The 21377-nt window shown below is 41.8% G+C and overlaps 2 protein-coding genes and 1 long non-coding RNA gene across 6 annotated transcripts in view; 2 read left to right on the top strand and 1 right to left on the bottom strand.

Annotated features, from left to right (window-relative positions):
- LOC100399071 (natural resistance-associated macrophage protein 2) overlaps nt 1-21377 on the bottom strand; it is a 130867-nt gene that overhangs the window by 29042 nt on the left and 80448 nt on the right. For 2 of the 4 annotated variants that reach the window (XR_013521892.1, XR_013521899.1), the window contains exon 18: nt 11311-13692. The exons of the other annotated variants lie outside the window; for them this stretch is intronic. The gene's annotated coding sequence lies outside the window, so the exon portion shown is untranslated. Of the gene's footprint in view, nt 1-11310; nt 13693-21377 lie in introns of those variants that run through there. 4 annotated transcript variants of the gene reach the window in all.
- The window catches only part of LOC118144247 (uncharacterized), a 28989-nt gene continuing 16055 nt past the window's right edge, over nt 8444-21377 (top strand). Inside the window, exon 1 of the long non-coding RNA XR_013521905.1 lies at nt 8444-8589. This is a non-coding gene — a long non-coding RNA (uncharacterized LOC118144247). The remainder of the gene's footprint in view (nt 8590-21377) is intronic.
- Nucleotides 13168-18746, top strand: LOC100404559 (thiol S-methyltransferase TMT1A). The gene is given in 4 exon segments (XM_078336704.1): nt 13168-13311; nt 13313-13520; nt 13523-13710; nt 18473-18746. Coding segments are annotated over 4 exon segments (741 nt in total). The 5' UTR covers nt 13168-13203; the 3' UTR covers nt 18710-18746.

Genomic DNA, 21377 nt, shown 5'->3' with positions numbered 1-21377 from the left:
ATGGAAACAAAGGAAAAACAAATTTGTACCCTATAAATAATTATAGATGTATTACCTCTCTCAATAACTGATAAATAATAGAGATACAGAAGATCTGAATGACACTATCAACTACCTTAACCTAATTCACATTTAACTCATACTGCACACACAAAGAAAGATATACAACTGGCCAAAAAGCACACAATAAGATGCTCAACATCATTCACTCTAGAGGAATCAACATGTAAAAATAACATCTAGGTGAAATTCAGGTTACAAATATAACATAAACATAAAATAACAATATACTTCTGGCTTACCAACTAATTCACATTTAACAACCTCTTCTTAAAAATCTCACTCTAATCAATGTTGTGAAAATGGCCATACTGCCCAAAGTAATTTACAGATTCAATGCTATCCCCATCAAACTACCTATGACCCTCTTCACAGAACTGGAAAAAAAACACCTTAAACTTCATACGGAACCAAAAGAGAGCCCGCATAGCCAAGTCAATTCTAAGCAAAAAGAACAAAGCTGGAGGCATCATGCTACCCGGCTTCAAACTACACTACAAGGCTACAGTAATCAAAAGGGCATGGTACTGGTACAAAAACAGAGACCAATGGTACAGAACAGCGGCCTCAGAGGCAACACCACACATCTACAACCATCTGATCTTTGATGAACCTGACAAAAACAAGCAATGGGGAAAGGATTCCCTATTTAATAAATGGTATTGGGAAAACTGGCCAGCCATGTGCAGAAAGCAGAAACTGGACCCCTTCCTGATACCTTACACTAAAATTAACTCCAGATGGGTTAAAGACTTAAACATAAGACCTAACACCTTAAAAACCTTAGAAGAAAACCTAGGCAAAACCATTCAGGACATGAGTATAGGCAAAGACTTCATGACTAAAACACTAAAAGCATTGGCAACAAAAGCCAAAATAGACAAATGGGATCTAATTAAACTCCAGAGCTTCTGTACAACAAAAGAAACAATCATTAGAGTCAACGGGCAACCAACAGAATTGGAAAAAATTTTTGCAATCTATCCATCTGACAAAGGATTTATATCCAAAATCTACTAAGAACTAAAACAGATTTACAAGAAAAAAATAAACCTATTCAAAAGTGGGCAAAGGATATGAACAGACACTTTTCAAAAGAAGACATTTATGAGGCCAAGAAACATATGAAAAAATGCTCATCATCACTGGTCATTACAGAAATGCAAATCAAAACTACATTGAGATACCATCTCATGCCAGTTAGAATGGCGATCATTGCCGGGCACGGTGGCTCAAGCCTGTAATCCCAGCACTTTGGGAGGCCAAGGCGGGTGGATCATGAGGTCAAGAGATCGAGACCATCCTGGTCAACATGGTGAAACCCCGTCTCTACTAAAAATACAAAAAATTAGCTGGGCATGGTGGTGTGTGCCTGTAATCCCAGCTACTCAGGAGGTTGAGGCAGGAGAATTGCCTGAACCCAGGTGGCAGAGGTTGCGGTAAGCTGAGATCCTGCCATTGCACTCCAGCCTGGGTAACAAGAGCGAAACTCTGTCTCAAAAGAAAAAAAAAAAAAGAATGGTGATCATTAAAAAATCTGGAGACAACAGATGCTGGGGAGGATGTGGAGAAATAGGAACACTTTTACACTGTTGGTGGGAGTGTAAATTAGTTCAACCATTGTAGAAGACAGTGTGGAGATTCCTCAAGGACCTAGAAATAGAAATTCCATTTGACCCAGCAATCCCATTACTGGGTATATATCCAAAGGATTATAAATCGTTCTATTATAAGGAAAAAGGCATATGTACATTCATTGCAGCACTGTTTACAATAGCAAACACCTGGAACCAACCCAAAATGCCCATCAATGATGGACTGGACAGGGAAAATGTGGCACATATACACCATGGAATACTATGCAGCAATCAAAAACGATGAGTTCATGCCCTTTGTAGGGACATGGATGAATCTGGAAACCATCATTCTCAGCAAACTGACACAAGAACAGAAAATCAAACACCAAATGTTCTCACTCATAGGTGGGTGTTGAACAATGAGAACACATGGACACAGGGAGAGGAGCATCACACACTGGGGTCTGCTGGGGGGGACAAGGGGAGGGATAGCGGGGGGTAGGAAGTTGGGGAGGGATAACATGGGGAGAAATGCCAGATATAGGTGATGGGGATGGAGGCAGCAAACCACATTGCCATGTATGTATCTATGCTACAATCCTGTATGTTCTCCACATGTACCCTAGAACCTAAAGTGCATTATATATATGTGTGTGTGTGTGTGTGTGTGTGTGTGTGTACACTCTCATGGGAATTAATCCATTCCTGTTATAATTAATCCAGTTTCTTGAGAGCAAACATTCACTCACTGCCATGAAAAAAAAAGTTTGTGCTGTTCAAAGTGATCTACAGATTCAATGCAATCCCTATCAAAATCCCAATGGCATTATTCACAGAAATAGAAAAACATTCTAAAATTTACAAAAGATCATGAATAGCCAAAGCAATCTTGAGAAAGAACAAAGCAGGAGGCTTCACATGTCCTGATTTCAATATATATAGCAAAGGTATAGTAATCCAAATAGTATGGAACTGACAAAGACATATGGTTAATGAAACAGAATACCGAGCCCTAGTATAAATCTACACATATATAATCAAATTGTCTTCAACAAAAATGCCAATAATACACATTGCAGAAAGGACAGTGCCTTTAACAAATGGTGCTGAGAAAACTGGATATCCACAGGCAAAAGAATTAAACTGCTTGCTTCTTTATACCATATATAAAAATAAACTCAAGGCTGGGTGCGGTGGCTTACACCTGTAATCTCAGCACTTTGGGAGGCTGAGGCAGGCGGATCACAAGTTCAGGAGTTTGAAACCAGTCTGCCCAATATGGTGAAACCCTGTCTCACCAAAGATACAAACATTAGCCAGTGCAGTGATAGGCACCTGTAATCCCAGCTACTGGGGAGGCTGAGGGAGGAGAATTGCTTGAACCTGGAAGGTGGAGGTTGCAGTGAGCTGAGATTGCACCACTGCACTCCAGTCTGGATGACAGAGCAAGACACCATCTCAAAAAATAAATAAATAAACTCAAAATGGGTTAAAGACAAACACAATACCAAAAAAACTGTAAAACGTTTTGAAGAAAACATTGGGCTAAAACTCAGTGACACTGGTCCGAGCAAGGACTTTTTGGATACAATCCCAAAAGGACAGGCAATAAAAGCAAACATAGACATAGGGAATTACATCAAACTAAAAAGCTTCTGACAGGAAACGATCACAGAGTGAAAAGGCAACCTATGGAATAGGAGAAAACATTTGCAAACCATGTATCTGATAAAGGGTTAATATCCAAAATATATAAGAAATTCATAGGCTGGGCGCAGTGGCTCACACCTGTAATCCCAGCACTTTGGGAGGCTGAGGTGGGTGGATCACCTGAGGTCAGGAGTTCAAGACCAGCCTGGCCAACCTGGTGAAACCCCATCTCTGAAAAAAATATAAATAAATAAAAATAAAGAAACACATAAAACTCAATAAAAAACAAAAAAACAAATAACCCAACTAACAAATGGGCTAACGGGGCCAGACATGAGCTTATGCCTGTATTCCCAGCACTTTGGGAGGCTGAGGCGGGCAGATCACCTGAGGTCAGGAGTTCAAGACCAACCTGGCTAACATGGTGAAATGCTGTCTCTACTAAAAATACAGAAATTAGCCAGGCATAGTGGTGCACACCCATAATCCCAGCTACTCAGGAGGCTGAGGCAAGGAGAATTGCTTGAATCCAGGAGGCGGACGTTGCAGTGAGCTGAGACCATGCCATTGCACTCCAGCTTGGGTGACAGAGCAAGACTCCGTCTCAAAAAAAAAAAAAAAAAAAACCAAACACACAAATGGGCTAAAGGAGCCAGGTGCAGTGGCTCACACCTATTATCTTAGCACTTTGGGAAGCCAAGACAGGAGGACTGCTTCAGGCCAGCAGTTCAAGAGCAGCTTGGTCAACATACAGAGCCCCCATATCTACAAAATTAAACTAAAGCTGGGTGCAGTGGCTCATGTGTGTAATCCCAGCACTTTGGGAGGCTGAGGTAGGCAGATTACTTTAGGTTAGGAGTTTGAGACCAGCCTGGCCATCATGGTGACACCTCATCTCTACTAAAATACAAAAAATTCTCTGGGTGTGGTGGCATGTGCCTGTAGTCCCAGCTACTCAGGAGGCTGAGGCAGGGGAATTGCTTGAATCTGGGAGACGGAGGTTGCAGTGAGCCGAGATTGTGCCACTGCACTCCACCCTCGGGGACAGAGTGAGACTCCATCTGAAAAAAATAAAATAGGTCAGGCGTGGTGGCTCACACCTTCTGTTCCAGCACTTTGGGAGGCCAAGGTTGGTGGATTGCTTGACCTTGGGAGTTTGAGACCAGCCTGGGCAACATGGTGAAACCCCGTCTCAACAAAAAAATACAAAAATTAGCTGGACATGGTAGCACACACCTGTGGTCCCAGCTACTTCAGAGGCTGAGGTGGGAGAATCACTTGAGACCAGCAGGAGGTCAAGGCCTCAGTGAGCTATGACCATGCCACTGCACTTCAGCCTGAGCGACAGAGTGAGACTCTGTCTCTAAATAAATAAATAAATAAATAAGTGGGCTAGGGATTTGAACAGACATTTCACCAAACAAAACATACACATGGTCAATAAGCACATTAAAAGGTATTCAAATCAAAACTCCAATGAGGCCGGATGCAGGTGGCTCACATCTGTAGTCCCAGCACTTTGGGAGGCTGAGGCAGGCAGATTACTTTAGGTTAGGAGTTTGAGACCAGCCTGGCCATCATGGTGAAACCCCATCTGTACTAAAAATATTAAATACAAAAATTAGCTGGGTGTGGTGACAGGTATCTGTAATCCAAGCTACTCAGGAGGCAGAGACACAAGAATCACTTTAACGCAGGAGGCAGAGGTTGCAGTGAGCCAAGACGGTGCCACTGCACTCCAGCCTGGGCAACAGAGCAAGACTCTGTCTCAAAAACAAACAAACAAACAAAAAACACAATGAAATACCACCTCACACCTATCAAGCTGTCTATTGTCCAAAAAACAGGCCAACCTACTATTCAGCCTTAAAAAACGAAATTATGAGTTGGGTACAGCGGCTCATGCCTGTAATCCCAGCACTATGGGAGGCCAAGGTGGGCGGATCACAAGGTCAGGAGTTCAAGACTAGCCTGGCCAACATTGTGAAACGCTGTCTCTACTAAAAATACAAAAATTAGCTGGGCATGGTGGCAGACAGCTGTAATCCCAGCTACTCGGGAGGCTGAGGTAGGTGAATAGCTTGAACCCGGGAGGGGGAGGTTGCGGTGAGCCAAGATGGTGCCACTGCACTCCAGCCTGGTGACAGAGAGAGACTGTCTAAAAAAAAAAAAAAAAAAGAAAGAAAGAAAAGAAATTATGGCTATGTGGGTGGCTCATTCCTGTAATCTCAGCACTTTGGAAGACCAAGGCAAGAGAATCACTTGAGCCCAGGAGTCCAAGGCCAGGCCTGGCAACATAGCGAAACCCCATCTCTACAAAATGAAATAAAAATGAGAAAGGAAACTCTGCAATATGAACAATATATATAAACCTTGAGGACATTATGCAAAGTGAAATAAGTCAGTCACAGAAAGAAAAATACCACACAATTTCATCTATATGAGGTATCTAAAATAGTCAAAAGAATTAAAGTGGAATATGGTAGTTGCCAGGGGCAGGGACAGGAAGAAATGGGGAATTATTAAATGAGCATAGAGTTGCAGTTGCGCAACAATGAAAATGTACTTATAACATTACTAAACTGTAAACTTCAAATTAATTTGGCTGGGCGCGGTGGCTCACACCTGTAATCCTAGCACTGTGGGAGGCTGAGAGAAGCAAATCACATGAGGTCAGGAGTGCACTGTGCGTGGTGGTGGGTGCCTGTAATCCCAGCTACTTGGGAGGCTGAGGGAGGAGAATCACTTGAACCCAGGAGGTGGAGGTTGCAGTGAGCCAAGATCATGCCACTGCACTCACTCCAGCCTGGATGACAAGAGTGAGACTCTATCTCAAAAAATAAAACAGATTTTGAATGGTATATATTCTGTTATGTGTATTTTATTATAAATAAAATTTTACAAAAAACATAGGCCTCAGAGACTGGGAAAATAATAGTGCTATTATTATTGTTTTTTGAGACGGAGTTTCTCTCTTGTTACCCAGGCTGGAGTGATGGCGCGATCTCGGCTCACCGCAACCTCCGCCTCCTGGGTTCAGGCAATTCTCCTGCCTCGGCCTCCTGAGTAGCTGGGATTACAGGTACGCGCCACCATGCCCAGCTAATTTTTGTATTTTTAGTAGAGACGGGGTTTCACCATGTTGACCAGGATGGTCATCTGCCTCGGCCTCCCAAAGTGCTGGGATTATAGGCGTGAGCCACCGCACCCGGCCTAATTATTTTTAATATTAGGTCAATATAATTGACCTAACAAAATTAGGGGAGAAATGAAGAATACGGGTCTGGTTTAAGACAGTTCGAACCTGTGAGCCGTCTCAGTGGAAATGTTTGGAAGACAGTACACCTATGAGGCTGGTACTCAGGTGGGGAGACAGGCCATCAGCAGGTAGAGTTCAACATGAATACTGAATTTTATGAACTATTTTTCATTCTCTATTGAAATAGTAATACCAGCTTTCCTTTTATAATCTGTAAATGTGACACATTAAATTGACAGATTATGAATGTAGAAGCATCTTGGCATTCTTAGGATAAAGTATATTTTAAAATATACTTCTGAGTTTTATTTGATGCCATTTTATTTAGGATTTTTTCATCTTCGTTCATGAGTGAGCTTAGGCCGTAATTTTTTTTTGTATTGTTTTTGTCTGCACAATATTAACCTTAATATTATTAAGGTTTTACTAGCTTTATACAATGTGTTGATTTCCTTTAATTTTCTATTTTCTAGAACTGTTTACATAAGAGTGATTGAGGCCGGGCATGGTGGATCCTGCCTGTAATCCCAGCACTTTGGGAGGCCAAAGCAGGAAGATCACCTGAGATCAGGAGTTCAAGACCAGCCAAGCCAACATGGTGAAACCCTGTCTCTACTAAAAATACAAAAATTAGCCAGGCAGGGTGGCAAATACCTATAATTCCAGCTACTTGGGAGGCTGAGACAGGAGAATCGTTTGAACCCAGGAGGCAGAGGCTACAGTCATTGCACTGTGGCCTGGGCGACAAGAGTGAAACTCTGTCTCAAAAACAAACAAACAATCATAAGAGTGACTGAAAGTTTGGTAAAAACCTCTTCATAAAGCCACACAGGCTTGGTGCTTCTGTATTTAAATTACACTTTTTTGAGATGAAGCCAGGCTGGACTTGAACTCCTGGGGTCAAGCAGCTGAGATTACAGATGCTCACCAGTGTATGAGGCCAGGCCTGGTAGTTTTGAAGGAGAAAATCTTTACCACCAGTTTAGATTATTTAATGGTTAGAAGTCTAATCACATATTCTATGTCTTCTTTAATCAATTTTGCAGAAAATTATCCAATTCATCCAAGTCTTCAAACATATTAGTATAAAGGTTTACGTAATATTCTCATAGTTTAAATGTTTCTATTGTATATGAACATATGCCCGTTTACATTCCTATTATGTCCTTTTTTTCTTGAACAGTCATTACTTTTTCATTGAGATAAATTTACATACAAAGTACACAAACTTTAAGTGCACCCCTTGATAATTTTTACCTGTGTGTGTGTGTGTGTGTGTGTGTGTGTGTGTATGTTTCACTTGCAACAAAATAAAAATACAGAACATTTCCAATATCCCTAGAAGGCTCCTTTGTGGCCTGTAAGTCAATAACCCCAAAATGTCTATAACATTATAAGTCAGTTGACTTGTTTTTGAACTTAATGTAAATAAAATGCTACAGTATGTATTTTCTTCCCTTTAATCTGTAAGATTAATTTTTGTTGTTATATGTATCAGCAGTACATTTGTTTTGTAGGGGTTTTTGAAAATTAAATATTCTATTATTTGATTTGACCATTCAATTTGTTGTTATTTTTATTTTTTTGAGACAGTCTCACTCTGTTGCCCAGGCTGGAGTACACTGGCACAATCTTGGCTCACTGAAACCTCCACCTCTCAGGTTCAAGCAATTCTCACGCCTCAGCCGGGCTGGCCTCAAACTCCTGACCTCAAGTGATCTGACAGCCTTGGCCTCCCAAAGTGCTGGGATTACAGGTATGAGTCAAGGCACCTAGCCTGAAAATTAAAATTCATCTGTCTCAACTGGGCTCTGTGACCCAGGGATTGTCTTTTTTGCTCAGAGTTCCAGAATGCTGTTTTGTTTTCACAATTCTGAAAAAGAATTTCAGGAAAAACATTCAGGCTGTTTTCCTAAACAAAAGCAAAAGATAAGTGCAAAAGAAAAAAAGAAAAGAGTGTGTCACCAGAAGGATTATGAGGTTATCTGATTTGCAAAGGGAAATACCTACAGCTGGAGATAAGTGGTAAAGTTGTCCAGCCAGGTAAGTTCCCAAAGGCATTTTAATTTTGTTAACAGTAACATCTAGGGGTTACTCTTGTGCTTCTGTTACAAGCAAACTTTGTGACCATAGGCCTCTCCATTTTAAAAAGAAGAATTAAATTCTCTACAAAATTACTTTCATTCTCCTTTGCTGAGGGCTTTAGAATCTCCAGTCCTGTGGAGTTGCTCAGTTTCTTCCCTGGTCCCTGGGTCCTGTTTTCAAAAACAGACAGAAAACAGGCCACTGACTGCCTTGGGATTAGGAGTGGAGAAGGGAGGATCACAATGGAGCAAGAGGAAGCTTTTAGGGGTGATGGCTGTTCATCGATCTTGGCTGCAGTGATGGGTTCACAGGTATAGAGATATGTCAAAACTTATCAAACTGTACACATCAACTATGTAGAGTTTATTATATATCAATTCCAACTCAAAAAAGCTGTTAAAACTGGAATACATATAATATTTATATGTATTCCAATATGCAGGGTACAACAAATCACGAAACAACAGAACACTCCCTGTATCTATCACTCAGTTTTTAAAATTAAATGTTACTATTAAAATTTTTTTTTTTCTGTGTTCCCTAACCACCTAAGAGCTCAGGCTTTCTTCTTCTTTGTAGTCATTTTTTTTTTTTTTTTTTTTAAGAGATAGGCTCTCACTATGTTGCCCAGGCAGGATTTGAATTCCTGGGCTGAAGTTATGCTTCTGCATTAGCTCCTCAGTAGCTGAGACCATGGGCATCTGCCACTGTGCTTAGATTCAGCCTTTCTTGTAAAAAACAGATGGATGCTTGAAACTATTTTCTGAATCCCTTTGGCTCCCAAATATGCATATTCTGGGGAATATTTTTATCTAAATTATCTGAGTAATTGAGTAGTTACGCACAATTTGAAGACTGAGGCTTGTCCTTTAAAAGAAGGGCAGCCCTAGAGAGATCCAAGATGGCTGATTACTAGCAGCTCAGGATTGTAGCTCCTGGTGAAAGCACAGAGAGCAAGAGGACGCCACACTTTCAGATAAATTTTTGCTGCTCACAGACCAGCGGAGGAGCCCCATGGGTCGCCAGCACAAGTCTTATGGCTGGTGTGGTGGTTTTGCTGGCGCCCCGGCACAGCGGTTCTTAGTACACAGTAAACTGGACTGGGTCCCCTTTTGGTTGATGTTTGGAGCTCTGGGAAGGCAGAGTTGCCCATTCAGCTGATTGAAAAAGGGACTCAAGAAGGATGCCAGACCAGAGATTCCCAGGCAGAAAAGCACCATGAATCTTAATGCCACTGTTTTATCTGGCGCAGTGGGTTTCTCAGATTCTGGTGCTGGGAATCAACAAGTTGGATGTCCACTCAGAGACCTAATTTGAAAGTCGGTAATTACAAAGATGACAGGTAGATAAATTTACAATGATGGGAAGAAACCAGCATAAAAAGGCTGAGAATACCCAAAATCAGAATGCCTCTCCCTCTACAGGGGATCACAGTTCCTCATCAACAAGGGAACAAGGCCTGATGGAGAACAAGTGCGTTCCATTAACAGAATCAGGCTTCAGAAGGTGGATAACAAGAAACTTCTGTGAGTTAAAAGAATATGCTCTAGCCCAATGTAAAGAAACTAAGAACCTTGAAAAAAGGTTTGACGAAATCCTAACAAGAGTAGACAATTTAGAGAGGAATATAAGTGAATTAACAGAACTGAAGAATACTATACAAGAACATCGCAAATTATGCACAGGTTTTAAGAGTTGAATTGATCAAGCAGAAGAAAGGATATCAGAGGTTGAAGACCAACTTAATGAAATGAAACGAGAAGACAAGATTAGAGAAGAAAAAGTAAAAAGGAATGAGCAAAGTCTCCAAGAAATATGGGACTATGTGAAAAGACCTAATTTACATTTGAGAGGTGTACCTGAATGTCATGAAGACTTCCAATGAAGCCGGAAAATGTTCTTCAGGATATTATTCAGGAAAACTTCCCCAACCTAGTAATGCAGGACAATATTCAACTCCAGGTAATACAGAGAACACGACAAAGATATTCCTCAAGTAGAGCAACCCCAAGACACATAATCGTTAGATTCACCGGGGTTGAAATAAAGGAGAAAATTCTAAGGGCAGCTAGAGAGAGAAAGGTCAGGTTACCCATAAAGGGAAGCCTATCAGACTCACAGCAGATCTCTCAGCAGAAACCCTACAAACTAGAAGAGAGTGGGGATCAATATTCGATATCCTCAAAGAAAAGAATTTTCAACCCAGAATCTCATATCCAGACAAACTAAGCTTCATAAATGAAGGAAAAATAAAATTTTTCAGGAACAAGCAAGCACTCAGATTTCATCACCACCAGGCCTGCTTTACAAGAGCTTCTGAAAGAAGCATTACACACAGAAAGGAACAACCAGTATCAGTCATCCCAAAAACTTACCAAAAGGTAAAGAGTATCTCCATAATGAAGAATCTATATCAACTAATGGGCAAAATAGCCAGGGAGCATTAAATGACAGTATTAAACTCACAAATATCAATATTAATCCTAAATTTAAATGGATTAAATACCCCAATCAAAGACACAGACACACAAATTGAATAAAAAGTCAAAACCCATCGGTATGCTGTATCTAGATCCATCTCATAAGCAAGGACACACAAAGACTCAAAGCGTTGGTGGGAGACTTACCAATCAAATGGAGAGAAGAAAAAAACAACACAGGAGTTGAAACTTTCATCTCTGATAAAATAGACTTTAATAGTAACAAAGACTAAAAGAAACAAAGAAGGACATTACATAATGGTAAAAGGATCAATGCAACAACAGGAGTCAATGATCATCAATATATATGCACCCAATATAGGAACACCCAGATACATAAGACAAGTTCTTAATGACTTATAAAGAGACTTGGACTCCCGCACAATAATAGAGGGAGATTTTGACACCACATTGTTAATATTTGACGGATCGAGATAGAAAATTAAGAGACACTTATGATTTGAACTCAGATCCTGGAACAAGTAAACTCAGTGAATATTTATAGAATTCTTCACCCCAGGTCCACAGAACATACATTTTTCTCAGTGTCACATTACACCTATTTTGAAAGTAACCACATAATTGGAAGAAAATCACTCTTCAGCATTTGCTTAACATTTTACAGACTTAAATGAAATATTGGTTAGCTGTTATTTTCTTCCCTTATTCCTTCCTGTCTCCGCTGTTAAGCACAATTATCGGCATAAAGGAGGTTTTTAATACCTATTTTTAGATTGTATTCCAGCCTGGGCAATAGAGCAAGACTCCTGTTCTCTCTCCCCCTTTCTCTTTCTCTTTCTTTCTACAAAAAAAGAAGGGCAGCCCATGAACTGACTTCCTTGAGCCAAAAATTTTTCAAAAAGGGGGAGTACAGCCCAAGACAGTGATTTTAAAATATTGACAAAAAAAAGTCTAACTCTGTAAAATATTTAAAGAGATTTATTCTGAGCCAAATATGACCATGTCCTATGACACAGCCCTCAGGAAATCCTGAGAACATGTGCCCAAGCTGGTCAGGATGCAGCTTCGTTTTATACATCTTAGGGACACATGAGACTTCAATCGAATACATTTAAGAAATACATTGGTTCCGTCCAGAAAGGCAGGACCACTCAAGGCGAGGTGGGGAGCTTCCACATTACAGGTAGGTTTTAAATTTTTCTGATTGACAATTGGTTGAGTTCATCTAAAGACCTAGGATCGACAGAAAGGAGATATCTGGGTTGCAGTAAGAGTTGTGGAGACAGAAGTTTCATGGTGCAGATGAAGCCTCCAAGTAGTAAGCTTCAGAGAGAATAGATTGTAAATGTACTTAAGGTCTGTGTTGATGTGAATGCCGGAAAAGTATAAGTTGGCGTCTGACCCCCACTTCCCATCATGGCCTGAACCAGTCTCTCAGGTTACATTTTAAGAACCCCCTGGCCGAGGAGAAAGTCCATTCAAATGCTTGGAGGACCTTACAACTTTATTTCCGGTTTACAAAAATAATCCTGTTGTTGAGTTAGGAACACTGAGAGCCTCTGCCCAGAATGTAAAAGGGAGAATTCTTGCTGACTGTGGCCGGCCATGCATGTCCTTTCAGTTCCTTTTAAAAAGAAATAGAAAAAAACAAAACCAAACAGGGTCGGGCGTGGGGAAGTAAGGGGGGGCGTGTTATGATAAAGGTGTGGGTTCAGCAGGCTCCGCCCACGAATTCTTTTAGAGGTCACTGACGAGCCCAGTGGGGCATAAGTAACTGGGCTTGTAAAACTCAAGCAGGAAGCCAGCAGTCGTCTCTAAACCCAGGGAAGGGAAACAGGAATCGATTAGGAATGAAGGATTATAATCAACTTTCCTTCTAAGGAAAAGCTGGCAACCTTCTCATTTTGACTCATGGAAACTAAGCTGAGCTGACTTCTGCCGAATATCTATTAATTAGGCAAAATGGGCCTCTTGCCCACGATTTGACTTTGCAGCACAGCCAATTCTTTTTTCCCTCTGCAGCTGATTGGCTCTGGAGTGTGGCCTGAAGCCTCTCTCCCACAGTTAAAGGAGCCGGGTCTCTAACGGTTGATCTGTTGGGGGTTTTTTTTTTCCCCTCCGCTTCTGAGCAATGGAGTTTACCATCTTTATCCTGCGACTGGCCATCTACATCCTGGCATCTCCCATGTACCTGCTGAACTTTCTGGGCTTGTGGAGCTGGATGTGCAAAAAATGGTCCCCCCTACTTCTTGGTGAGGTTCTCTGTGATGTACAATGAACAGATGGCAAGCAAGAAGCGGGAGCTCTTCAGCAACCTGCAGGAGTTTGCGGGCCCCTCCGGGAAGCTCTCCCTGCTGGAGGTGGGCTGTGGCACCGGGACCAACTTCAAATTCTACCCACCTGGGTGCAGGGTGACCTGTATTGACCCCAACCCCAACTTTGAGAAGTTTTGATCAAGAGCATTGCTGAGAACCGTCACCTGCAGTTTGAGCGCTTTGTGGTAGCTGCCGGGGACAACATGCACCAGGTGGCCGATGGCTTTATGGACGTGGTGGTCTCCACGCTGGTGCTGTGCTCTGTGGTGAACCAGGAGGAGATTCTCCGCGAGGTGCGCAGAGTGCTGAGACCGGGTGAAAGGGTGTGAGAAGGACTGATTAGTAGCAGCCATTATCACAGCTGGCAGTCCTGTCAATTTCAGGTGGCTGAAACTTTTTTTTTTTTTTTTGAGATGGAGCCTCACTGTGTTGCCCAGGCTGGAGTGCAGTGGCGCGATCTCGGCTCACTCAGGCTGGAGTGCAGTGGCTTGATCTCGGCTCACTGCACCAGCAGCTCTGGCTCATGCCTGTAACCCAGCACTTTGAGAAGCCAAGGTGGGTGAATCACAAGGTCAGGAGGTTGAGACCAGCCTGTGCAACATAGTGAAACCCTGTCTCTACTAAAAATACAAAAATTAGCTGGGTGTGGTGGCACACCCCTGTAGTCCCAGCTACTCAGGAGGCTGAGGCAGGAGAATTGCTTGAACCTGGGAGGCAGAGGTTGTAGTGAGCAGAGACTACACCATTGCACTCCAGCCTGGGTGACAAAGTGAGACTCCGTCTCTCGCTATCTCTCTCTCTCTCTCTCTATCTCTCTCTCTCTCTCTCACACACACACACACACATACACACACACAAAAGCAAACTCCTAGAAAAGACTGTCAAAAAAATTTTTTAGAGTGGGAAAGAAGCTATAAAGAGAACAATTGATAAATCTGAATACAAAAACTTAAAACTACTATAAAGAAAGAAACTCCTGGCGGGGCACAGAGGCTCACATCTCTAATCCCATCATTTTGGGAGGCCAAGGCAGGCAGATTGCTTGAGGTCAGGAGTTCAAGACCAGCCTGGGCAACGTGGTGAAACCCCACCTCTACTAAAAATACAAAACTTAGCTAGGCATGGTGGCAGGTACCTGTACTCCCACAACTCAGGAGGCTGAGGCAGGAGAATCCCTTGAACCTGGGGGCAAATGTCGCAGTGAGCCAAGATTACACCACTGCACTCCAGCCTGGACCAGAGAGTGAGACTCCGTATAAAAAAAAAAAAAAAAAAGGAAACACTCCTAAAAACAAAGTTAAAGTACAAAACAAGCTTAGAAAAAGTATTTTCCAGGGATGACAAAGAGTTAACTTCCCTCATGTTAAAAGACATTAGGTGTCAACATGATCAGTAGGGGCATATAACAGGAACAGAAATATAAACCAATTACATTACAAAAAATGCTCAAACTTACAATTAAAGAGCTAAAGAAACTAATTTTACCTATTATACAGTTAGGGGCTTCTTTTAAGGTCAGGATAGTGCTGGGGTGGGTTTGGGGGACTGGACACCACCATACCCATTAGAAGAGGTACCCTCTTTGGATGATATCTGATAACCTCAAAATTTAAAGCACACATACTCTTTTATCCAGTGGGAATTTATCCTACATGCAAAAACTTGTCCATACACAAGAATATTTATTAAGTAGTATTTGTAATAGCACAAACTGGAAATAACCTAAATATCAATAGGATGCTGTGTAAGTGAGTTGTCACATTGTACAAAGGAACACCGTGCAGCTGTTAGAAAGAACAAGAAGAGTTATCTGTGCTGATATTTAAAAATCCCCAAGGGATAACGTCTAATGAGAACAAAAAGCAATCAAGGCACAGAATGCGTGCCCATTGTGTAAGGGCAAGAGAGGACATACATCTATGTGTGTATGTTAATGGGAACAATAGACAAGTAACATTTTTTGAGACGGAGTTTCCCTCTTGTAGCCCAGGCTGAAGTGCAATGGCATGACCTCAGCTCACGGCAACCTCCCCCTCCCGGGTTCAAGCAATTCTCCTGCCTCAGCCTCCCAAGTAGCTGGGATTACAGGCATGCCCCACCACACCTGGCTAATTTTGTTTTTTTTTTTTAGTAGACACAGTTTCTCCATGTTGGTCAGGCTGGTCTTGAACTCCTACCTCAGGTGATCTGCCCACTTCAGCCTCCCAAAGTGCTGGGATTACAGATGTGAGCCACTGTGCCCAGCCTAGACAAGTAACTATTAACAGTGGATACCACTTGGGAATGAGGTTGGATTCAGGGAAAGAATTACTTTTCATTTTAAACCTTTCTGTAAACTCTATAATTCTTTAAACCTGTATGTAGTTTTCACATATTACCCTTATTATTTTTAGCTAGTTTAAACTCATTTTATATTCTGAAAAAAGTTAAATAAATGGATATGTTAACATTTGAATTTACTATTCTTGGAGAAAGACATGTTCTGTAATCCCCAGTTTTGTCTATTTTTTATTGAGACCTGGTCTCCCTCTCTTGTCCAGGCTGGAGTGCAGTGGCACGATCACGGCTCACTGAAGCCTTCACCTCCTGGGCTCAAGATCTCAGCCTCCCCACCCTCCCAGTAGCTGGGACTACAGGTGTGCACCACCACACCCAGCTAATTTTTGTATTTTTGTAAATACAAAGTTTTGCCATGTTGCCCAGGCTGGTCTCAAACTCCTGGGCTCAGGTGGTCTTCCTGCTTTGGCCTCCCAAAGTGTTGGGATTACAGGTGTGAGCTACCACACCCGACCCTCAGTTTTATTTTCTAATAGAGGAAGTTCCTCAGGAAGAAAAGAACTTGGAGATAGAGTTTAGAGACAATCATACCATCCTGTCTTCGGCTCAATATCAGAGTAGTAAATAAAGAAGGACTGATTCTTATACCCCAATGCTGGGTTCTTATGTCCTAAGACTGGACACTAACTGGCACATTAGTAGATATTTTGCTTACAGCATTACTAATCTCACAACGCCCCTGCAAGGAAGGTAATTATTATCTCAGTTTACAGTGCCAAAAATCAATTCAACTCTTAAAGGTATCACTTTCTTGATAGTCTTCCTTAGCTTCTGCTAAGTGCCCACTCTCTGCTGGATATAATAAGGGAAATTTATTACATTTTCTTTTTCTTTTCTTTTCTTTTTCTTTTTTTTTTTTTTTTTTTGAGACAGGGTCTTGCTCTGTTGCCCAGGCAGGAGTGCAGTGGCGAGATCTTAGCTCACTGCAATCTCCACCTCCCTGGTTCAAGCAATTCCCCTACATCAGTCTCTCGAGTAGCTGAGATTATAGGCGCATGCTACCATGCCTGGCTATTGTTTTATATTTTTAGTAGAGATGGTGTTTCACCATGTTGGCCAGGTTGGTCTTGAACTCCTGACCTCAGGCAATCCACCTGCCTTGGCCTCCCAAAGTGCTGGGATTACAGGCATGAGCCACTGGCCCGGTCGGGAACTTTATTACATTTTCCTTTTACCCTCTCTCAACAGTCCTCTAAAGTAGAAATGTTAGGACATGTTAGACTAAGAGAGATTAAGGAATTTGCCCAAAGTCACACAGGTAGTAGATTTGGCTCTCTTTAATGCAAATGCAAATATTCCTTTTTTTTTTTTTTTTTTTTTTTTTTGAGGCAGAGTCTTGCTCTGTCACCCAGGCTGGAGTATAGTGGTGCAGTCTTGGCTAACTGCAGCCTCTACCTCCCAGAATCAACTGATTCTCCCTGCCTGAGCCTCCTGAGTAGCTGGGATTATAGGCACATGCCACCACACCTGGCTAACTTTTATATTTTTAGTATAGATGGGGTTTTGTCATGTTGGCCAGGCTGGTCTCCAACTTCTGGCCTCAAGTGATCCATCCACCTTGGCCAAAAGTGTTGGGATTACAGCCATGAGCCACCGCGTCTTGACCTGATTTTTTAAAAAAAGAAATAATAAATCAGGAAATTCCAATTTTTCTATTCCTAACCTAGGTCTTGCACTTACCCATATAATTTGGGGGAACTCCATCTCTAAACTGAACTCTGTCTCTAAAATCTGCCTAAAGGGCCAAGACTAGGACAGCTAGAGGAGGCCAAGAAGAGTGGGGCAGTTACCAAGATTTTTTGAGGTGACTGTCTGGTCCCTCTCTCCCTACTCCCCTCAGAGGTAGTTGGTAGGAAACTTCTGAAGACGCCCCCCCACCCACAACATGTAATAACATATACTGTGCCTATACTTGACGAATCCTTTTTTTTTTTTCTTTTAGAGAAAGGGTTTCTCCATATTGGTCAGGCTAGTCTCAAACTCCCGACTTCAGTGATCCACCCACCTCGGCCTCCCAAAGGGCTGGGATTACAGGTGGGAGCCACTGCGCCTGGCCTTACGTGACCAATCTATAGGACTCCTTGATGAAAGCAGCAGTTGCTAATTCCTACGAGCAGTCATTTACATTTAGCATCACTGACTCATTACCTAATGAGAAAATGTTACCTTGAATTCAGTAACGATTTTAGATGTATCTGTATTTTCATTAATCATATCATGTACTTATTTGTGAAAATGATACAAAAGTTAAAAACATGTTATTTAAGGCTGGGTGCAGTGGCTCATGCCTGTAATCCCAGCACTTTGGGAGTTCGAGGCGGGCAGATCACCTGATGTCAGTAGTTTGAGACCAACCTGACCCACATGGAGAAACCCTATCTCTACTAAAAATACAAAGTTAGCCAGGCATGGTAGCACATGCCTGTAACCCCAGCTACTCGGGAGGCTGAGGCAGGAGAATCGCTTGAACCCAGGAGGCAGAGGTTGTGGTGAGCCGAGATCGCACCACTGCACTCAGCCTGGGCAGCAGCAGCAAAACTGTCTCAAAACAACAAAGAAACAAACATGGTTATTTAGTCTCAAGGGTGTGCTTAGTGTGGAGTGAGTCTCCTGCTCAGAATTCTATGGTTCTCTCAAAGGTTTGCAAGGCAGTGCCAGGGAACAATTTAAAAAAAAAAAAAAAAGCAGAAATAAAAAAAATCTTTGAAAAGTGTGGGTTTTTTTTTTTTTTCCCTTCTTTCTCCTCAGGGAGGGGCTTTTTATTTCATGGAGCATGTGGCAGCTGAGCGTTCGACTTGGAATTCTTTCTGGCAACAGGTCCTGGATCCTGCCTGGTACCTTCTGTTTGATGGGTGCAATCTGACGAGAGAGAGCTGGAAGGCCCTGGAGCGAGCCAACTTCTCTAAGCTGAAGCTGCAGCACATCCAGGCCCCCCTGCCCTGGGAGTTGGTGCGCCCTCATGTCTATGGATATGCTGTGAAATAGTGTGAGCTGGCAGTAAAGAGCTGAATGGCTCAAAGAATTTAAAGTCTCGGTTTTACATTTAAAATGCTACATGGGAGAAGAGAAACCTTTTTTTGTTTTGTTTTGTTTTTTATTTTTGAGATGGAGTTTTTGCTCGTTGCCCAGGCTGGAGTGCAGTGGCGTGATCTTGGCTCACCATAACCTCTGCTCCCAGGTTCAAGCAATTCCCCTGCCTCAGCCTCCCAAGTAGCTGGGATTGCAGGCATGGACCACCACACCTGGCTAATTTTGTATTTTTAGTAGAGACAGGGTTTCTTCATGTTGGTCAAGCTGGTCATGAACTCCCAACCTCAGGTGATCTGCCTGCCTGGGCCTCCCAGCATGAGCCACCGTGCCTGGCCTGAAATCTTTTTTAGGTAAAGTTGAATTCCATCCCTAACAGTTTCTGTTATATCCTCTTTAGCCATTTTCTATCGTCACCCAAAGAATTCACATCAAAAAAAAACAGTTTGAACTCCCTCTTCAAAGGAAACACTGAACTTTCATAATTAACATCTACCATCATCCCCAAATCTTAGTTTATTCATCGACTTCAAATTTTTTTCAAATTGCCTCTTTTTTTTTTTTAAGCCTAGAGCAGAGGTTTACTAGGCAAAAGAAAGGCAATTGCTCTCTGCTATAGAGAAGAGTCCTAGAGAAATGGGCCTCCCCAGTTGTCTTATTTAAATGGTTACCCAACAGATTTTAATTTCATCTTCTCTTTGAGAGCTTGGTGATAAGAAGCAGTTAAATCACTCAAAGAAGACTTTAAAAAGGGAGCAGTGAAAAGGTCTTAATAATTCATTGAATTAAGAAATACTAGCTAATTAAAAATCTAAGTCTAAACAGCACAGAGTTTCTTTTCTTTTTGCTTTTAAATTGTGTTTTAAAAACAGAGACAGGGTGCCAGGGGCAGCAGCTCACACCTGTAATCCCAGCACTTTGGGAGGCTGAGGTGAGCAGATCACGAGGTCAGGAGACCAGCCTGGCGAACATGGCAAAACCCCTATCTCTATTAAAAATACAAAAAAAAAAAAATTAGCCAGGCATGGTGACAGGCGCCTGTAATCCCAGCTACTGGGGAGGTTGAGGTGGAGAATCTCTTGAACCCAGGAGGCAGAGGTTGCAGTGAGCTGAGATGGTGCCATTGCACTCCAGCCTGTGCGACAAGGGCAAGACTTCGTCTCAAACGAACAATACCAACAACAACAACGTATAGAGACAGGGTCTCACTATGTTGCCTAGGCTGGTCTTGAACTCCTGGGCTCAAGTGATTCTCTCACCATCACCTCTCAAATTGCTGGGATTACAGGCATGAGACTGTGCCTGGCCAAAATAGCGCAAGTTTCTGAAAAAGAAATCTGAACCTATTTGTTGTTCTTAATTCTGGCTTTCAGAATTAACATCCAAGGCTGTCACACCTGGTGCTGCCCAGCTTTATGTCTTATTCCAGTACTCCACCAAAGTTTGTTTTCTTGCATTCCAGTTCTCAAGCCTTAAGATAAAGATTGTACTTGACACTTTAGTATATCCATAAAACTATTTGAGGCGGTTAAGATTCTTGGGTTCATTTTCCTTATTATCTAGCACAAACTTTGCTGAATATAGTAGATTGTGGGCAATGAAAAAGCCCATTATTAGAAAAACCTTTAATAATTAGGTGTACTATGTAGGAGCCCCTAATCATCAAGCTGTCTGTGAGTCTGTAAAGAAGTAAACAAATAGTTTTTGGATTATTCTCATCAAATTCCACCCCATTCCAAGATGATTTCTTTCTTCTTTGCAACTATGGAAGCTGTGAAAATCATCACAAGTGCCTCTGAAAGCAAGTGTTAGGTTGGTTAGAGGGTTTAATATTTTCTGCAATGGTTTGTATGAGTTTTAATAAATGTAGTATATTTTCTGAGATGATTTTGCAAAAGTACTATTTTAAGTATGAAACCAACCAATAAATTCACATTCATGTCAGGAACAGAAATATGGTTTCTATCTCTGCTGGCTTGGTTTCCTTTTTCTTAATGTCTCTGGGAGGATTTTCCTTCATTGTGAAAATTTTAGTTTTTTAAACATAGAGATTTTTCTTTCGACAGCCAGGCAACGATAAACACAGATAATGGATTTGAGACAAAGCAATCTTGGAAGTATCAGAATGGGTTTTGAAAAGTTCAAAAGTTCAACAATGTGATCATGTTTGGCTACCTTAAAAAAGCAAAAAAGTTCAAGTTTAAAGATCCCATTTGTGAAATCCACAGAGCAGAAAGAAAGGAAACTTACTATTTTAAGTACCTCTTGGACACGAAAAGGATGCAGTGAGGATCAATGCACATCTAATGCTCCCTACTCTCTGGAACATGAATCTCCTTCCTCTGTCGTCTTCCCTGAATAGGAACCTCCTTAATCTACCCATCTCACTGTTGGTTAGGTCAGTCTAGTGACTGAGAAATATGAAAAGCCACAGGTTGAAATGGTGAGATGCCATGACATTGAAAGATAATACCGAAGTGCAAAGTCCTAGGCTCAGCCTTATCAATTCCCTCTTGTCTAAGTGGTGCGGCAAATATCATCCTCACTTTTCACAGGCAAAACTGAGGTGTAGAAAAGTAAGTAAATGAAGTTTCTTACAGTCATTCCACAAGTAACTGAGCAAGTC

The sequence above is a fragment of the Callithrix jacchus genome, chromosome 9 (assembly GCF_049354715.1).
Source record: "Callithrix jacchus isolate 240 chromosome 9, calJac240_pri, whole genome shotgun sequence".
NCBI classification, from domain to species: domain Eukaryota; kingdom Metazoa; phylum Chordata; class Mammalia; order Primates; family Cebidae; genus Callithrix; species Callithrix jacchus.
This window is presented reverse-complemented; position numbering and strand designations above follow the sequence as displayed.